Source organism: Apodemus sylvaticus, chromosome 8 (genome assembly GCF_947179515.1).
Source record: "Apodemus sylvaticus chromosome 8, mApoSyl1.1, whole genome shotgun sequence".
In the NCBI taxonomy this organism is placed as follows: Eukaryota; Metazoa; Chordata; class Mammalia; order Rodentia; family Muridae; genus Apodemus; species Apodemus sylvaticus.
The window spans coordinates 100,149,362-100,167,323 of NC_067479.1; the positions used below are offsets into that span (position 1 = coordinate 100,149,362).

The 17,962-nt window shown below is 40.0% G+C and overlaps 2 protein-coding genes and 1 pseudogene across 2 annotated transcripts; all 3 read left to right on the top strand.

Annotated features, from left to right (window-relative positions):
• The first annotated feature begins 1,926 nt into the window (after positions 1 to 1,926).
• LOC127690521 (ral guanine nucleotide dissociation stimulator-like) lies at positions 1,927 to 3,394 on the top strand (annotated as a pseudogene).
• Positions 3,395 to 6,162: 2,768 nt separating this feature from the next.
• Positions 6,163 to 7,589, top strand: LOC127690523 (ral guanine nucleotide dissociation stimulator-like). The gene is made up of 3 exons (XM_052189891.1): positions 6,163 to 6,339; positions 6,464 to 6,660; positions 7,286 to 7,589. Exons 1-3 carry the CDS (start codon positions 6,163 to 6,165, stop codon positions 7,587 to 7,589), a joined length of 678 nt encoding a protein of 225 aa, XP_052045851.1.
• Positions 7,590 to 16,081: 8,492 nt separating this feature from the next.
• Positions 16,082 to 17,475, top strand: LOC127690524 (ral guanine nucleotide dissociation stimulator-like). The gene is made up of 3 exons (XM_052189892.1): positions 16,082 to 16,258; positions 16,383 to 16,579; positions 17,220 to 17,475. The coding sequence occupies exons 1-3, from the start codon at positions 16,082 to 16,084 to the stop codon at positions 17,473 to 17,475; spliced, it is 630 nt and encodes a 209-aa protein (XP_052045852.1).
• The last annotated feature ends 487 nt before the right edge of the window (positions 17,476 to 17,962 follow it).

Here is a 17,962-nt window from a genome sequence, read left to right on the forward strand (position 1 = left end):
GTATTTAACTCCTAGTCTTTTTGAGTCAATGGTGATTTTTAGTCTCACACTGCCTCTCTATCACTGTTCCATTAATAATGTCTAGTGTCATGGGGTAACTACCTGATTTATGCCAGTGGTCCTGTATTGTAGCTATGGAAGTTTTGTTGTTGCAAATCTTGGTGACATGTTCAGACTCCTAGATGCTTAGAACCTGAGGAGTTCCTTCTCCTTGTAGACTGTTATTGTCTTGATAACATCAACTGGACTTGACCTCTTCAAAGATTTATTGACAGAACTTAGATGTTCCTGTTCCCATTACCAATAGATTGAACTTAATTGCTAGTTCCAGACATACAGACACCAGGAGTCCCAGACATTATTCATTCTCTTTTTTGTAGAAAGGAATGCAGCACAGCACCATAATTTGGATACAGGATACTAAGACAGGAGACTTAGTTCCCACTCTTGTGTGTTTACCTAGTTAGTTTTTAGTAGTTCTGGATATTCACATAACCACTGAAAGGACATCTCAGTCTACAAATATACAAACACACACACACAAATACATACATACACACACATGAACACACATAAAAAAGGTATGCAAACATGTATGTAAGGGAGTATGAATACTCATGTATTTGTAAGATCTCCCATGCACTAGCAGGCATGCACATAGACACAGGCATATATGCATGAACGAACAAAACATGTAACAATGACCTGATGTGAATGCCATGGGATGTATGGGTAGGATCTAGAATGCACATGAATGTGCATGTGGAGGAAATCCTGCAAAACTTGTGGGAATGAGGAACAAAGAATCTGAGAACATATTAGAGTGAAGAGTAAAGGAGCAATGAACACAACTACGCTTCTTTTGATAAGGGAGACAAGATAGCAATTAACTATAAAACTGTCCCCAACTCTGGATTATTGGGGAATTCTGAACACTTATACATGACATTGACTCCTCAGATCACTGGCTCGCTAAACAGTGACCCAGAAACTCTGTATGAAGGAGAGAGTTGACCAGGGGATGAACAATGAATGACTTTGGAGCAAAGACCACTGGGAACAATAGAAAAAGAAAGCACAGAGTATAGAGGAAGGGATGGGAAACCAGTCAGGGAGGGAGATGAGGAAGTAGGGTAGAGCTTGGCTGCTACCTAACACAAGAAAGGAACAGAGAAAGTATGGTGTTCCAGTTTTACTTGGTTGCTGATACAAAAACAAGAACTAAATACTACTAAGTGATGAGAAAGTTTTCTTGCAGTTGATAAGTCACAGTCCATGGCTGGAGACAGTGAGGACAAAAACTGAAACAGGAATTTAAAGAAGTATTGGAAGATGGATCCCCTCTGTAAGAGTATCAGGGTGCCAGCTTCCATCTTGTCAGCTGGTGGGTGTGGCCACCAGTTTATTGAGAACTGAAAACCTCTGGGTTTAAGCCCTAAAATGATCATGTCCATGGATCCTGAATCTGGGAAAGACAATTCCTATGCAGGAACACTGACATGGTGGGGCCGGTGGCAGTCACAGGTATGCATGTACTCTTAATTCACAATGAAGACATATAAGGTCACATAAAAGCAAGGAAGCATGACTAGGGTTGATAGTTGGATTGGTCTGCTTAGGACTGAGTTCATAATTAGGTTACAGATGCTGGTCAACAATATTGACCCAGATTGCAATGCTGTGGTGTTGCCTATATCCAGATACCTAGGAGAATTGATAAAGGAAACACAGGTATACTCATGTCAATTTGTGCACCTGGGAAAGGGGAGGGGATCTAGGAGCCCTTTAAGAGGTCCTGTTGAAGGGACAGTAATAGAACCACCCTCTTGAGAATGATCTAACAATGCAGAACCTTGATAGTCAGCCAACCCACTGCTTAGAGCAAAGCCTGTAGGCTCACTTGTCAGAGACACTAGAGGAGTCAGGATGTTCTCTTGCTGTCTACGGAATACTGAAGGCTCAGTCCTCAAAAAAGACAACAGGGAAGGCCATGGTGTTGTCTGGAGTTACAGAGTTCACTCTTGTCTTCAATGCCTGTGGCCTTTTTCCCAAAAGGGAAAAATCTTAATATCAGTCAAAACTGGGACCATTTAGACCAGGTATCCACTCAGGTTTTCTGTGTATTTATAGTAATAATTCTGGAAAACATGGGTTGAGAAGAATAAATCAGAATGTTGCAGATGTGTACACACTGAAATCCTTGACCTTAATCTTTCCTCAGGGTGTGAATGCTTCTGCCCCACAGGATCTGATGGAGTCCAGTAGAGAGTCACACATCACTAAAGAGGCAGTGGTTAAGCTGGTAAAAAACCTGGAGCCTTCTATGCAGGAAATGGACTGTTTCTTTGTCCCTGACTTTCTGTCCACATGCCAAAGTCTTGCCACACCCCTACAGGTACTAGACCTGCTGTTTATGAGGTGAGTGCCCATAGTTCTCAGATCCTCTTGTTTGTTAGTTTGGAGACTCTCTCTCTCTCTCTCTCTCTCTCTCTCTCTCTCTCTCTCTCTCTCTCTCTCTGTGTGTGTGTGTGTGTATGTGTGTATGTGTGTCTGTGTCTCGATGTCTGTGTCTCTCTGTCCCTCTGTCTCTCTATCTCTCTGTCTCTCTGTTTCTCTTTCTCTCTCTATCTCTCTCTGTCTCTCTCTCCACATTTTATAGTCTACCTAACTGTCAGAGCCCAGCAGCATGTAGTAAGAAATATCTTCTCCTAGGCTTGGTCCAAGGGAGTGTGCTGTCCAGAGCTGAGACCCTAAAGTGGATGTAGCTTCCCCTCTACTGTGAAAAAGCATTTCATCCTTCTCTCCATATTTCTGAGTCCTTGGTGAATGCACTTCTCTCATATGTAAAGGAGGTTCTAGAAAGATTGGAGTACCTAATAGACATGTGTCCAAAGTAGAGATACTTGAAGGATAATTTGGGGGATCACATGACCATGGACATGTATGAATAGAGATACATATGTTCATATTTTTTACAGATATAATGAAAGCACCTAATGTGTACAGGTAATTTTGAGACCAGCCAGAAATGCTAGTATCTGGTGTGGCCCATGGTATATTACAGATGACATTCTGCCTGGTATTTTCTAGGTATGCAAACTTCAGCCCTTATTCTGGAGAGGATGAACAAGTAAAGAACACCCTCTGTAGTTTTCTGGATACATGGATGGACAAGAACCCTGAGGACTTTTGTGAGCCCTCAGATGTGCTGACTCTGAAATATCTAAAGGCCTCTTACATTGTCTTCATGGCACACTCAGATCTTAGTGTCCGTGTCAATAGGATCCAGACCATGTTGCAAAAAATAAAGGCCAAGGATTTACAATCTGAGAATGAGGAAGACTCAGATCTGGGAAGACACACATCCTCAGATCCAGAGATTCAATGGGTGTAAACTGGAAGGGAAAACAGCAAATCTGGAGCCCAATCAAACTTGTGCACCAGATCTGGAGAGCACAAAAACTACCAGAAGGTTCTGTGACACATGCTTAGCTACAGCCTGATGTGGCAGCAGCAGTCCTGACAACACACCTGATAACAGCTGTGGGACCTGTCTCAGCTTGTCTGTAGATACAGTGTATCTTTGTTAGCTCCTATTTCCAACAGTGCGTATACCTATTTAGAGAATGGCACTGTTACCTCCTGTTATCTATTTGTGTGTGTCCTATGTCTGAGCTGCTGTCCCTCATGATCAGCCTCTGCTTTCAAACCAGCATCAATTCCAGTCCCACAGCCAGCCTACCCTCCCATCTATAATAGCCTTTTTCATCTTTCTGACCTTTTCAATGTTGGGTTTATTTTAAGTATTGATATTAATAAATTTTTAGTGTTTGTTTTACATTTTCTAAAATGCAAACTAATGAGAGAAAATATCTGCAAATTATGAATAGTGAAATTTGATAAATTATTGTAAATTTATTCAAAGTTCTCTTAGTAATGAAAAATAATTTAAAATATAAACAAGCATTTAACATAAAAAGATAAAAACATTTAAAATATTAAATGTCATGATTAAATTATAACAGGTAAATATCTTAAATAGACATTTAAGTACATACAAGTAAAAAAAAGTGATGGTACATGCCCTAAGTCCTCATAGGAACTAGCATGAGTATGCATGTGTACATGAAAGAGATCCTGCACAAGTTTTGGGAATGTGGAAAAATGAAACTCAGAAGATATTACAAAGAAGAGTGTAGGAGTGGTGAACACAACTACACTTCATTTTTACAAGGGAGACAAAATAGAAATTACCTGTAGGACTGGCCCCTATTCAGGAGAACCCCAGAATTCTGAGCACATGCACAGGACATGGACTCCTTAGAACACTGGCTTGCTTAACAGTGACCATTGCACTCTGTGAAGGAGAGAGGTGACCAGGGAATGAACAGTGAATGACTTTGGAGCAAACAGCACTGGGAACAGCAGAAAAAGAAAAGACAGAGGAGAGAGGAAGAGATGGGACAGCAGGGAGTAAGGGAGATGAACAGCTAGAGAAGAGGATGGCTGCCACCTAACACTGGATGGGGACAGAGAAAGTGTGGTGTTCAGTGTTTAAGTTTCAAACTGTGACAAGAACCAGGACTAATTGTTACTAAGAGGAGAGAAAGTTTTCTTGCAGGTAACAGGTCAAATCCATTACTAGAGAAAGTCAGGACAAGGACTCAAGCCGGAATTTATAGAAGAAGCAATGGAGAATGCGTCTCCTCTGAAAGAGGCCTAGGGTGCCAGCTTCCATCTTTTACACTGCTGGGTGTGGCTGAGCCAGATGCTTACAAGGAACTAAAATTCTGATCATGGTGATGGAAACTGATTCTGGGAAAGTCAATTCCTATGCAGGAACACTGGCCTGGTGGGGCTGGTGGCTGTCAGAGGTGTGCATGTGCTCTCATTCCACACAGAACACACACAAGGTCACATCAAAGCCAGGAAACATGGCTTGGATTTATGGTTGGTTGGGCTAATTAGGGCTGAGAATATGATTTTTTTCTTTTTTTATTGAAAGGCAAAGTAAAAACACTGATAAAATTAAAGATTGACATGAAAAATATTTCAGATAAAATAGAAGAAATACATAGAAAAACACTTTAAAATTGACAGTTTTCATGGAAAATTAAAGAGCAGAGAAGTAAAAATTGCTAAATTAATTGATGTATGAAATGGAACTATTTTATGATAGATAGATAGATAGAATTGAAGATGTATATGGAAAATATTTCCATAAATTGTAGAAAAATTTTAGGTGTTAAAACATTTAAAAATGTTAGAATTGAAGATTATCAGGGAAAATTTTATATAGATGCAATAATGGTAGGCATAAAAGTATTCGCTAAGTTGATTGAAAGCGAAATTATAAACATTTTCTGATAATCTTGAAGATTTACTCGGAAAATATTTCTGATCAAACTGAAAAAATATATAGAAGAACATGCTAATATTACAGATTATCATGGAAATTATACAGATAAAATGATAGGCATAAAGATAATTCTAAGTTGATTGAAAGTGGAATTATAAACATTTTCAGATAAAATTGAAGATTCACATGGAAATATTTCCGTTAAACTTCAAGAAATATATAGAAAAGCACATTGTTTTTTAGGTCTACCATTTTATCTGCATTATTTTTCATGATAATCTTCCATTTTAATATGTCTTTCTATATATTTCCTCTATTTTATCAGAAATGTTTTCAATATAAATCCTTTTTATCACAAATGCTTCTAATTCTACCTTCAATTAATTAGAAAGTTTTTATATCTACCATTTTTATGTAAAAATTCCCATGAAATAGTAACTTTTAACGTGTTTTTCTATATGTTTCTTGAATTTTAGCAGAAATATTTTCCATGAGAATATGACTGGGGTTATAGATGCAGTTCAAATGTAGAGAGCCAGATCGCAAAGCTGAGGTTCTGCCTATATCCATAAATCTCTGGGAGCCCTGGATTGGGAAACATTTGTGTACCTCTGTAGAGTTTTGTACCTGGTAAGTGGGAGGTGGATCAAGGGGCCCTTTATGAAAGTCCTATTGAAAAAGGGACAGTAATGGAACCACCCTCGTGCCAATGATGTAACAATGAAGAACCTTGGTATCCAAGCAACCCACTGGTTAGAGCGAGGTCTATGGGCTCACTTGTCGGTTACACTAGAGACCGCAGGATGTTCTCTTGCTTGCCTCGGACTCCTCGAGGCTCAAGCCTCAAGAACGACAAAACTGAAGGCCATGGCAGTATCTGGAGGCACAGGGTTCACTCTTGCCTGCAACGCCTGTGGCCATTTTCCAGAAAGGGAAAAATCTTGACCAAAGTCAGCCAAGACCGGGACAACAGCGATCAGGTAACCACTCAGGTTTTTCTCTGTGTTTCGCAGAGTAAGAATTCAAGAAACCTTGGAATGAAGAACCAATCAGAATGTTGCAGACCTGTACCCCTTTGAAACCTTAACCTTGATGTTTCCTCAGGGTGAGAAAGCTTCTGCCCCAATGGATCTACAGGAACACCATAGAGTATCACGTGTCAGTGCAGAGACTGTGGTGAAGTTGGTCAACAACCTGGTGCCTTCTCTGCAGGAAGGGGATCCCTTCTTTGTCCATGCCTTTCTTTCCAAATACCGAAGTTTTGCCACACCCCTACAAGTTCTGGACCTGCTGTTTATGAGGTGAGTGCCCATCTCCAAGCCCACAGTTCTCAGATCCTCTTGTTGGTTCATTATTCTCTCTCTCTCTCTCTCTCTCTCTCTCTCTCTCTCTCTCTCTCTCTCTCTCTCTCTCTCTCATCTTTCTGACTCTTTTTCTTTCTGTCTCTGTCTTTCTCTGCCTGTCTGTCTGTCTCCCTCCACAACTTTTATTGTCTACATAAATGCCAGTAATCCACAGCATGAAATAAGTAATTTCTTCTACCAGGATTATTCCAAGGGACAAGGTTGCGCAGAGCTGAGACCTTAAAATGAATCTAGCTATCTAATCTACCTTGAAAGAACAATTCATCCTTCACTCAAAATTTCTGAGGCCTTGGTGAATGTACTTTTCGCACATGTAAAGGAGGTTCTAAAATATTGTAGAACCTGATAGACAAGTATAGAAAATAGAGATACATGAAAGATAATCTAGGGCCTCATGTGACCATGGACATATATGACTAGAGATACATGTGTTCATGTTCTTTACAGATGAAAGCACCTAATGTGTAAAAGTGAACTAATAATTATGATACCAGCCAGAAATGCTAATATCTGGTGGGTTGCATTGTGTATTACGGGTGACATTCTGTCTGATATTTTCTAGGTATGCAAACTTCGGTCCTTATTCTGAAGAGGATGAACAAGTAAAGAACACTCTCTGTAGTTTTCTGGACACATGGATGGACAAGAACCCTGAGGACTTTTCTGAGCCCACAGATGTGCTGACTCTGAAATATCTAAAGGCCTCTTACATTGTCTTCATGGCACACTCAGATCTTAGTGTCCGTGTCAACAGGATCCAGACCATGTTGCAAAAAATAAAGGCCAAGGATTTACAATCTGAGGATGAGGAAGACTCAGATCTGGGGATTTATAAATCCTCAGATCCTGAGATTCAATGGGTGTAAATCAGCTGAGAAAACTGCAAATCTGGAGCCAGAACCACCTTGTGCACCAGAGCTAGAGAACACAAAAACACCACAAGGCTCTGTGACACATGAGTACTTCCAGCCAGATGTGTCAGCAGAAGTCCAGTCAGTACTCCTCATAGCAGCTCTGGAACCTGTGTCTCAGAATGTCGTAGATATAAGAAATCTTTCAGTTATCTCCTGCTTGCTCCCGGGGGCCTAGCCATTCAGAGAATGGCCCTGTCACCTCTGGTCATGAATTTGTGTGTGTCCTATATCTGAACTGCTGCTCAGTACCTCGGCATCAGCCCATGATTTCAATCCAGCAGCTTTTCCAGCCCCACAGCAAGCCTTCCCCTCCCCTGAGAAATTGAAGTTTTACTCTTTCTGTTCTTTTCAATGTTGTATTTATTATAAGTATTGGTTTTAATAAATTATTTTTTTCCTTTTATTAATTATTTTTTCTATATTCTTTGTTTACATTCCAAATGATTTCCCCTTTTCAGATCCCCCCTTCCCATATGTCCCATAAACCTTCTTCTCTCCATCCCTTCTCCAATCACCTCCCTCCTTTTTCTCTGTCCTTATATTGCCTTCCAATGCTAGATCGATCCTTTCCAGGATCAGGACCCTCTCCATACTTCTTCATGGGTGTCATTTGCTATGCAATTTGTGCCTTGGGTATTCAGGGCTTCTGGGCTAATTAATATCCACTTATCAGAGATTGTATTCCATGTGTATTCTTTTGTGATTGGGTTACCTCACTTAGGATGATATTTTCCTGATCAAACCATTTGCCTAAAAATTTTGTGAATTCATTGTTTCTAATTGCTGAGTAGAATTCCATTGTGTAAATATACCACATTTTCTGTATCCATTCCTCCTTTGAGGGACATCTGGGTTCTTTCCAGCTTCTGGCTATTATAAATAAAGCTGCTATGAACATAATGGAGCATGTGTCTTTATTGCATGCCGGGGAATCCTTTGGTATATGCCCAGGAAAGGTATAGCAGGGTCCTCCGGAAGTGTCATGTCCAGTTTTCTGAGGAACCGCCAGACTGATTTCCAAAGTGGTTGTACCACGTCTACCATTTTATCTGCATTATTTTCCACGATAATCTTTAATTTTAATATATCTTTCTATATACTTCCTCTATTTTATCAGAAATGTTTTCAATGTAAATCTTTAATTTTATCATAAATGTTTCTAATTCCACCTTCAATTAATTTAGAGAAAGTTTTTACATAAACCATTCTTTATGTAAAATTTTCCATGAAATAGTCAATTTTAACATGTTTGTCTATTTATTTCTTGAATTTCATGAGAAATATTATCCACGTAAATCATCAAAGTTATCTGAAAATGTTTATAATTCCACCTTCAATCAACTTAGAATTATCTTTATGCCTATCATTTTATCTATATAATTTCCATGATATCTTTCATTTTAATATGTTTTACTATATATTTCTACAATTTTATCAGAAATACTTTACATGTTGAGATCAAATAACTTGAGTGTAAGTTACCTCAGTCAGGATAATATTTTCTAGTTCCATCCGTTTGCCTGCAAATCTCCATATATTCTTGTTCTTAATAGCTGAGTAGTGTTCCATTGTGTAAATTAATCACATTCACTGCATCCATTCTCCTGTCATGGTGCATCTAGATTGTTTCCAGCTTCTGACAATCACAAAAATGTCCACTATGAACACAGTGGATCATGTGCCCCCGAGCCAGGTTGGTCTATGATTTGGGTAGAATCAGTGGACCTTCAGCTAGATTTATTTCCAATTTTCTTAAGAAGCTCAGAGTCATTTTGATTTTCATTTCTCTGATCACTTAGGACTTTGAACATGTCTTTGGGTGCTTCTGATAGAGTCAAATGCAAATATTTGTACCCAACCAATGGACAGAAAGAGCTGACCCCTGTTGTTGAACTAGGGAAAGCTGAAAAAACCTGAATAGAAGGGTGCCCCTTTAGAAGGACAAGTAGCCTCAGTCTTTACCCACGATGTCCCTCAGACACTGGACCACCAAACAGGAGGCATACACCATCTGATATCAGTCCCTTGAGACACATACAGGAGAGGATTCCTGAGGCTGTGTTCATTCAAACATGGTGCACCTAACCCTTAAGAGGCCAGAGGCCCCAAAGAGTTTAGAGTTTTGGTGTGGTGGGGAGTAGAAACAACCATGAGGAGACAGGGACCTGGGGAGTAGGTAAGGGATGTGGAACAGTCTGAGGGTAGATGGGGAGGGGGGGAATAGAAAATATGGAGTATAAAAAATACATTAATTAAAAGTGAGAATAGTTTATTTCCCTAGAGACTTGTATTAGAAGAAAGTAAATTTTCAGTTGCAAGTGGTCATCATTTGGAGACAATCCGGGGTCAAGGATGGGTGAATGAAGCTACTTCTATTTAGGACTGAGTGTTCCAGGTGTCTTACTCTGCCTAAGGTGTAGATTTTGGTCTCTGTCTTGTGATCTGCTTCAGGAGATAGCTTCTCTCATGATGGTTGAGAAGACACTGGTCTGTGAGTATAACAGATCACTCGGAATCATTTATTACTGTTTCTTATTAGAACAGTAGTATTTAGCTTTACCCTAGGTTTCTGAGCATTCTATTCTCAAGCTTCTGGTCATCCAAGCAGTGTCAGTTATGGCTTCCATCTCAGGGAGTCAATCTTAAGTCACGACAGATATCTGTTGGTTACTCCCACCATTTGTATCACAGTAGTACATGCACAACATGTCACAGACTGGACACCATTGTATATCCAAGATTTTGTAGCTAGGTTAGTGTTTATGTTTCATTCTTGGAAACATGCCAAGTTTTCTATAGATGACTAGATGCCCAAAAGCCAAACAAACCAGCTTTGGCTTTCTTACCTCTCTCACTGCACTTTCCCACTCTTGGAGTGTGGGATACCCACAGTCAAACCTCTCCATGGTTTCCCTCTGCAGCTCCCATGCCCAGAGGCTATGGGCTGGGGAGACTTGCACCAACAACACAGATCTAACCAGGTATTCTCAACAGTAAAAGCTCACTTAAGGAAATGAACTTATAGAAAATTTCAACATCTTTAGCCATCAGCAAAAGGCAGACAAAATGATTCTGAGATTCCTTCCATCTCATGCCAAAATGGCTATAATCAAAACACAAGTGAGAGCGTGCGCTAACACAGAAGTAGAACATCCTTGGATGGAACACTTTTCCACTGCTAGTGGATGTGCTACTTTGGAAGTACCAACATGTAGGTTTCCAAGAAGGAAAAACCAATATAATAGAAGGCTACTTGCTAAACTATGTACATACAAGATTAACTGGTAATAGCTAGAAACAACCTAATGCAGTTCAACTGAAGAATGGATAATGAATATATTTGAGATTTACACAATGGAATATTATACAGCAGTTAAAATCAACAACTTGGTCCATTCAGGCAAATGGATGGCACAAGAAGACAAATATAATATGAACTATATTTCACGGGAAAGTCACCTCCAAAGTAAAGAATAACTAGGCAACAATCCAGACAGCCATAGAAGCTAAGTAACAAGGAGGCTCAAGATGCAGATGTTTGCATCTCACTGTGAATGGAAATTAGAATAGACACCTTGGGTGTATTGTGGGAGGTGTAATTATGGGACGGATCCACATGAAGGGTAGGGATGGGAAATGGAGGAATCAGATGGAGGAGTACAATTAAAGAGACTACTGGGAAAATTAATTAGAAATGGGGGGCTATATCTAGGACAAGCTAGAAATCTTGTGTACTTTTGGAAGAGGTAGAGGAAGTACTGTAGAAGACAGTTGGGTAAAGGACATTACAAGTTAAAAAATATTCAGACAACCTTATCCCAAGATATGGGCACTGAATTGACAAAATGGCAGCCTGCATGAGAACCAGGGATGATGGGGATAGAGCTGGTGGAGAGTGGCAGAGAGAGAGAGAGAGAGAGAGAGAGAGAGAGAGAGAGAGAGAGAGAGAGAGAGAGAGAGAGAGAGAGAGAGAGAAACAGAGAGAGAGAGACAGAGACAGAGACAGAAACACACAGAGAGAGACAGAGACACAGGGAGAAAGAGGCAGAGGGAGAGAGACAGAAAGAGTGAGAGACAGACAGACAGACAGACAGACAGAGAAAGAGACAGAGAAAGAGACAGAGACAGAGAGACAGAGACAGGAACACAGAGAGAGACAGAATCAGAGGGAGAAAGACAGAGAGACAGAGAGAGATGAGAGAGAGGAGAGAAGAGAGACAGCGAGAGAATGAAACAGAGGATGCATAAAAGAACACAAAAGTTTGGTGTATTTCAGTGGCTGTGATTTGTAAGTGTCTTTAAGAAGTTTCCCTCCCCTCTCTTAGGGTTGGTCAGCTTTGACAAATACAAAATGTGTCATTGGCCTATAGCTTTGGCATTAATATGTCCTGATCACGAGCTGAACATTTTTAGGCTCAAGAGCCCCAGGAAGTTTGGAAATTTGAGTAGCAACTGATGGAGAAAAAACGTTACCAGTGCTTTGTTTTGAACTACCACATTTTATGTAGTTCAAGAATATGAAGAATCCAGCCATATGGGAATTCCACCATTTTTGTTAACTATGTGATAGCTCTTGTAACCTTTTAGCCTGAAGGTCAATGTATTTAACCACTAATCTCATTAGGTCAAAGATAATATTTAGTTTTTCACTGCTTCTGTATCACAATTTCATTTACAAAAACAAGTATGGTGGGGAGTCTACCTGATTCATGACTGTAGGGAGCTATGGAAATTTTGTGTCTTTAGATCTCGGTGACATGGTCAGGATCCGAGTTGCTTGGGACATGAAGATTCTTCTAGTCATAGGCTGTTCATGTCTTGATATTTTCAAACTTATTAAGTGGACTTGGCCTCTTCAAAGGTGTATTCTCTGAACTCAGATGGCCCTGTTCCCATTACCAATAGATTAAATTCAACACCTTGTTCTAGGCATACAGTCACCAAAGTTCGAAGAGTTTATCTGTTGTAATTTATTTTATCAATCGGGGGATGGAGCTCAGGACTGTCTGTAGGAAGTCAGTTTTTAGGATTTGTGGCTTTTGATATTACCAGTAACAGGTAATTTCAGTCTACAAGGCACACACAGAGACCAACCAACACACATGGTTATACACCCACAGAGGCCTGCCTACATATATGTAAGCATGTATGCATGCTTTTATACTTGTAAGCACTCCCATGAACTTACTGGCATGCACACGCACAAATGCACATAAAATATGTAAGAATATTCTCAGAACATGCTTTTGAATGGTTTTGTAGGAACTAGTGTGCACATGCATGTGCACATGCCAATAGCTTTGGCATAAACATGTCTCAATCAAGAATTGAATTTGTTCAGTCTCAAAAGCAGCAGGAAGATGGGGGTGTTGAGGGGCTACTGATGGAGAAAATATTTGCCAGGCCTCTGTTTTAAACTATCAATTTTTATTGCAGGGCAATGAAGAAGAAACCAGCCATCTTGGAAGTCTACCATTTTTGTTAACTATGTGGTTGCTCTACTGAACTCTCTGCCTAACAGTCAATGTATATATCTCCTAGTCTCTCTGCGTCAATGGGGATATTTACTCTTCCACTGCTTCTCTACCACAGATAAATTTATAAATTGTAGTGGCATGGGGCCTCTGTGTGAATCATGTCTGTGCTGCTGTAGGGCAACTATGGCAGTTTTGTGGCTGCAGATATTCGTGACATGTACAGCCTCCTAGATGCTTGGAGCCTGATGAGTCCCTTTTCCTTGTAGCTGTTGATTTTTTTTTTTTTTTTTTTTTTTTTGGTTTTGGATTTGGCTTTTTTGAGAAAGGGTTTCTTTGTGTAGCCCTGGCTGTCCTGGAACTCAGTCTATAGACCAGGCTGGCCTTGAACTCAGAAACCTGCCTGCCTCAGCCTTCCAAGTACTGGATTTAAAGGGGTGCACCACCACTGCCCGGCCTGGACTTAGCTTAACAGATATCTCCCCTGAATTTAGATGTCCTATTACCAATGGATTGAACTCACCAATAAGTTGCAGTCATACAGCCAAGAAGTAAATGTCCCAGAGTTTATCCATTCTCCTTTTTTTCACTGTAGATTCAGCTCAGGACCTTGATTTGGAACTAGTTTCCAAAAACAGGAGGGTTATCTCCAACTATAGTGTGTGTGTACCTTGTCAGTTTCTATGAGTTCTGGATTTACACCTAACTAGTAAAAGGGAATCGCAGTCTACACACACATATACACACAGACACATACACACACAAACACACACAAACACATACATAAGCATTCGATTATGTATGTAAGCATATATGCATGCTCATACACTAATACGCATTGCCATGCACAGAGACATTTGAACATGCACATAAGCAAAATGCACATAACATTACTCATGCCCTCTTAAGTATTCATAGGAACTAGCATGAGTATGCATGTGTAAGTGAAGGTGATTCTATACAACTTTTGGGAATGTGGAAAACATGAAACTCAGAAGATATTACAAAGTAGAGTATAGGAGTGGTGAACACAACTGCACTTCATTTTTACAAAGGAGACAAGACAGTAATTATCTATAAAAACTGGCCTCCTATTCAGGGGAACCATGGAATTCTGAGCACATGCACAGGACATGGACTCCTTAGAACACTGGCTTGCTTTACAGTGACCATTGCACTCTGTGAAGGAGAGAGGTGACCAGGGAATGAACAGTGAATGACTTTGAAGCAAACAGCACTGGGAACAGCAGAAAAAGAAAAGACAGAGGAGAGAGGAAGAGATGGGATAGCAGGGAGTGAGGGAGATGAACAGCTAGAGAAGAGGATGGCTGCCACCTAACACTGGATGGGGACAGAGAAAGTGTGGTGTTCAGTGTTTAAGTTTCAAACTGTGACAAGAACCAGGACTAATTGTTACTAAGAGGAGAGAAAGTTTTCTTGCAGGTAACAGGTCAAATCCATTACTAGAGAAAGTCAGGACAAGGACTCAAGCCGGAATTTATAGAAGAAGCAATGGAGGATGTGTCTCCTCTGAAAGAGGCCTAGGGTGCCAGCTTCCATCTTTTACACTGCTGGGTGTGGCTGAGCCAGATGCTTACAAGGAGCTAAAATTCTGATCCTGGTGATGGAAACTGATTCTGGGAAATCAATGCCTTTGCAGGAACACTGGCCTGGTGGGGCTGGTGGCTGTCAGAGGTGTGCATGTGCTCTCATTCCACACAAAACACACACAAGGTCACATCAAAGCTAGGAAACATGGCTTGGATTTATAGTTGGTTGGGCTAATTAGGGCTGAGAATATGATTTTTTTCTTTTTTTATTGAAAGGCAAAGTAAAAACACTGATAAAATTAAAGATTGACATGAAAAATATTTCAGATAAAATAGAAGAAATACATAGAAAAACACTTCAAAATTGACAGTTTTCATGGAAAATTAAAGTGCAGAGAAGTAAAAATTGTTAATTAATTGAAATATGAAATGGAAATATTTTATGATAGAATTGAAGATTTATATGGAAAATATTTCTGATAAAATTGTAGAAAAATTTTAGGTGTTAAAATTTTTAAATATGTTAGAATTGAAGATTATCAGGGAAAATTTTATATAGATGTAATAATGGTAGGCATAAAAGTATTCCCTAAGTTGATTGAAAGTGAAATTATAAACATTTTCTGATAATCTTGAGGATTTACTAGGAAAATATTTCTGATCAAATTGAAAAAATATATAGAAAAACATGTTAAAATTACAGATTATCATGGAAATTAAACAGATAAAATGATAGGCATAAAGATAATTCTAAGTTGATTGAAAGTGGAATTATAAACATTTTCAGATAAAATTGAAGATACACGGGAATATTTCTGTTAAACTTCAAGAAATATATAAAAATGCACATTGTTTTTTAGGTCTACCATTTTATCTGCATTATTTTTCATGATAATCTTCTATTTTAATGTCTTTCTATATATTTCCTCTATTTTATCAGAAATGTTTTCAATATAAATCCTTTTTTTATCACAAATGATTCTAATTCTGCCTTCAGTTAATTAGAAAGTTTTTATATCTACCATTTTTATGTAAAAATTCCCATGAAATAGTAACTTTTAACGTGTTTTTCTAGATGTTTCTTGAATTTTAGCAGAAATATTTTCCATGAGAATATGACTGGGGTTATAGATGCAGTTCAAATGTAGAGAGCCAGATCGCAAAGCTGAGGTTCTGCCTATATCCATAAATCTCTGGGAGCCCTGGATTGGGAAATATTTGTGTACCTCTGTAGAGTTTTGTACCTGGTAAGTGGGAGGTGGATCAAGGGGCCCTTTATGAAAGTCCTATTGAAAAAGGGACAGTAATGGAACCACCCTCGTGCCAATGATGTAACAATGAAGAACCTTGGTATCCAAGCAACCCACTGGTTAGAGCGAGGTCTATGGGCTCACTTGTCGGTTACACTAGAGACCGCAGGATGTTCTCTTGCTTGCCTCGGACTCCTCGAGGCTCAAGCCTCAAGAACGACAAAACTGAAGGCCATGGCAGTATCTGGAGGCACAGGGTTCACTCTTGCCTGCAACGCCTGTGGCCATTTTCCAGAAAGGGAAAAATCTTGACCAAAGTCAGCCAAGACCGGGACAGCAGCGACCAGGTAACCACTCAGGTTTTTCTCTGTGTTTGGCAGAGTAAGAATTCAAGAAACCTTGGAATGAAGAACCAATCAGAATGTTGCAGACCTGTACCCCTTTGAAACCTTAACCTTGATGTTTCCTCAGGGTGAGAAAGCTTCTGCCTCAATGGATCTACAGGAACACCATAGAGTATCACGTGTCAGTGCAGAGACTGTGGTGAAGTTGGTCAACAACCTGGTGCCTTCTCTGCAGGAAGGGGATCCCTTTTTTGTCCATGCCTTTCTTTCCAAATACCGAAGTTTTGCCACACCCTTACAAGTTCTGGACCTGCTGTTTATGAGGCAAGTGCCCATCTTCAAGCCCACAGTTCTCAGATCCTCTTGTTGGTTCAGTATTCTCTCTCTCTCTCTCTCTCTCTCTCTCTCTCTCTCTCTCTCTCTCTCTCTGTGTGTGTGTGTGTGACTCTCTCTTATTTTCTCTATGTCTCTACTTCTGTCTCTCTGTCTCTCTATCCCTCGCTCTCTCCCTCTCTCCCACCCTCTCTCCCAAGTCTCTATTTTCTGCATTACTGTCAGAAAGAAACTTCTTCTCTTAGGCTGGATTCAAGAGATTGGCCTGTCCAGAGATGAAACCTTAAAATAGATGTAGTTTTCCCTCTAACCTGAAAAGGGACTTTATCCTTCACGTAATATATCTGAGGCCTAAGAGATTACACTTATCTTACTTGTAAAGGAGGCTATAGAAATATTGGAGTACCCAATAGAAATGTGTCCAAAGTAGAGGTTCATGAAGGATAATCCAGGGGACGATGTGACCATGGAGATGTCTGAATAGAGATGTTTGTGTTCAACCTTTGCACAGATACATTGAAAGCACCTACTCTATACAGGTGAACTAAAAATTCTGAGATCACCCGGAACTGCCAATATTAGTTGGGAGTCATGGAACATTAAAGGTGACATTCTCTCTGGTCTTTTCTAGGTATGCAAACTTCAGCCCTTATTCTGAAGAGGATGAACAAGTAAAGAACACCCTCTGTAGCTTCCTTCACACATGGATGGACAAGAACCCCGAGGACTTTTGTGATCCCTTAGACCTCTTCCCTCTGAAATACGTGAAGGCCTACTTGAGTGTGTACATGCCACACTCAGATCTTATCGACCATGTCAGTATGCTACTCACCCAGTTGCAGCAAGAACAGGTCAAGCATTCAGAGGAAAAGGAGGAGGAAGACTGAGATCTCGGGAGACACAGATACTCAGATCCAGAGATTCAATGGGTTTAAAATGGAAGGGAAAACAGATCTGGAGCCAGATCCAACTTGTGCACCAAGTCTGGACAGCAGAAATACTTCCAGAAGGTTCTGTGATGTATGAGTACTTGCAGCCAGGTGTGGCAGCAGCAGTCAAGCCATCAGAACTGACAACAGCTGTGGAACTGTGTCTTAGCATGTCTATAGATACAGTATATCTTTCAGTTATCTCCTGCTTGTTACAATGGGCCAAGCTACTCAGAGAATGGTCCTGTCACCTCTGATCATCAAATTGAGTCTCTCCTATATCTGAGCTGCTACTCATGATACTCATGATCAGTTCCTGATTTCAATCCAGCAGCAGGTCCAGCTCCACAGCCAGCCTTCCCCTCCCCTGAGAAATAGCCTTTTTACTCCTTCTGATCTTTTCAATGTTATGTTTATTTTATGTATTGGTTTTAATAAATTGTTA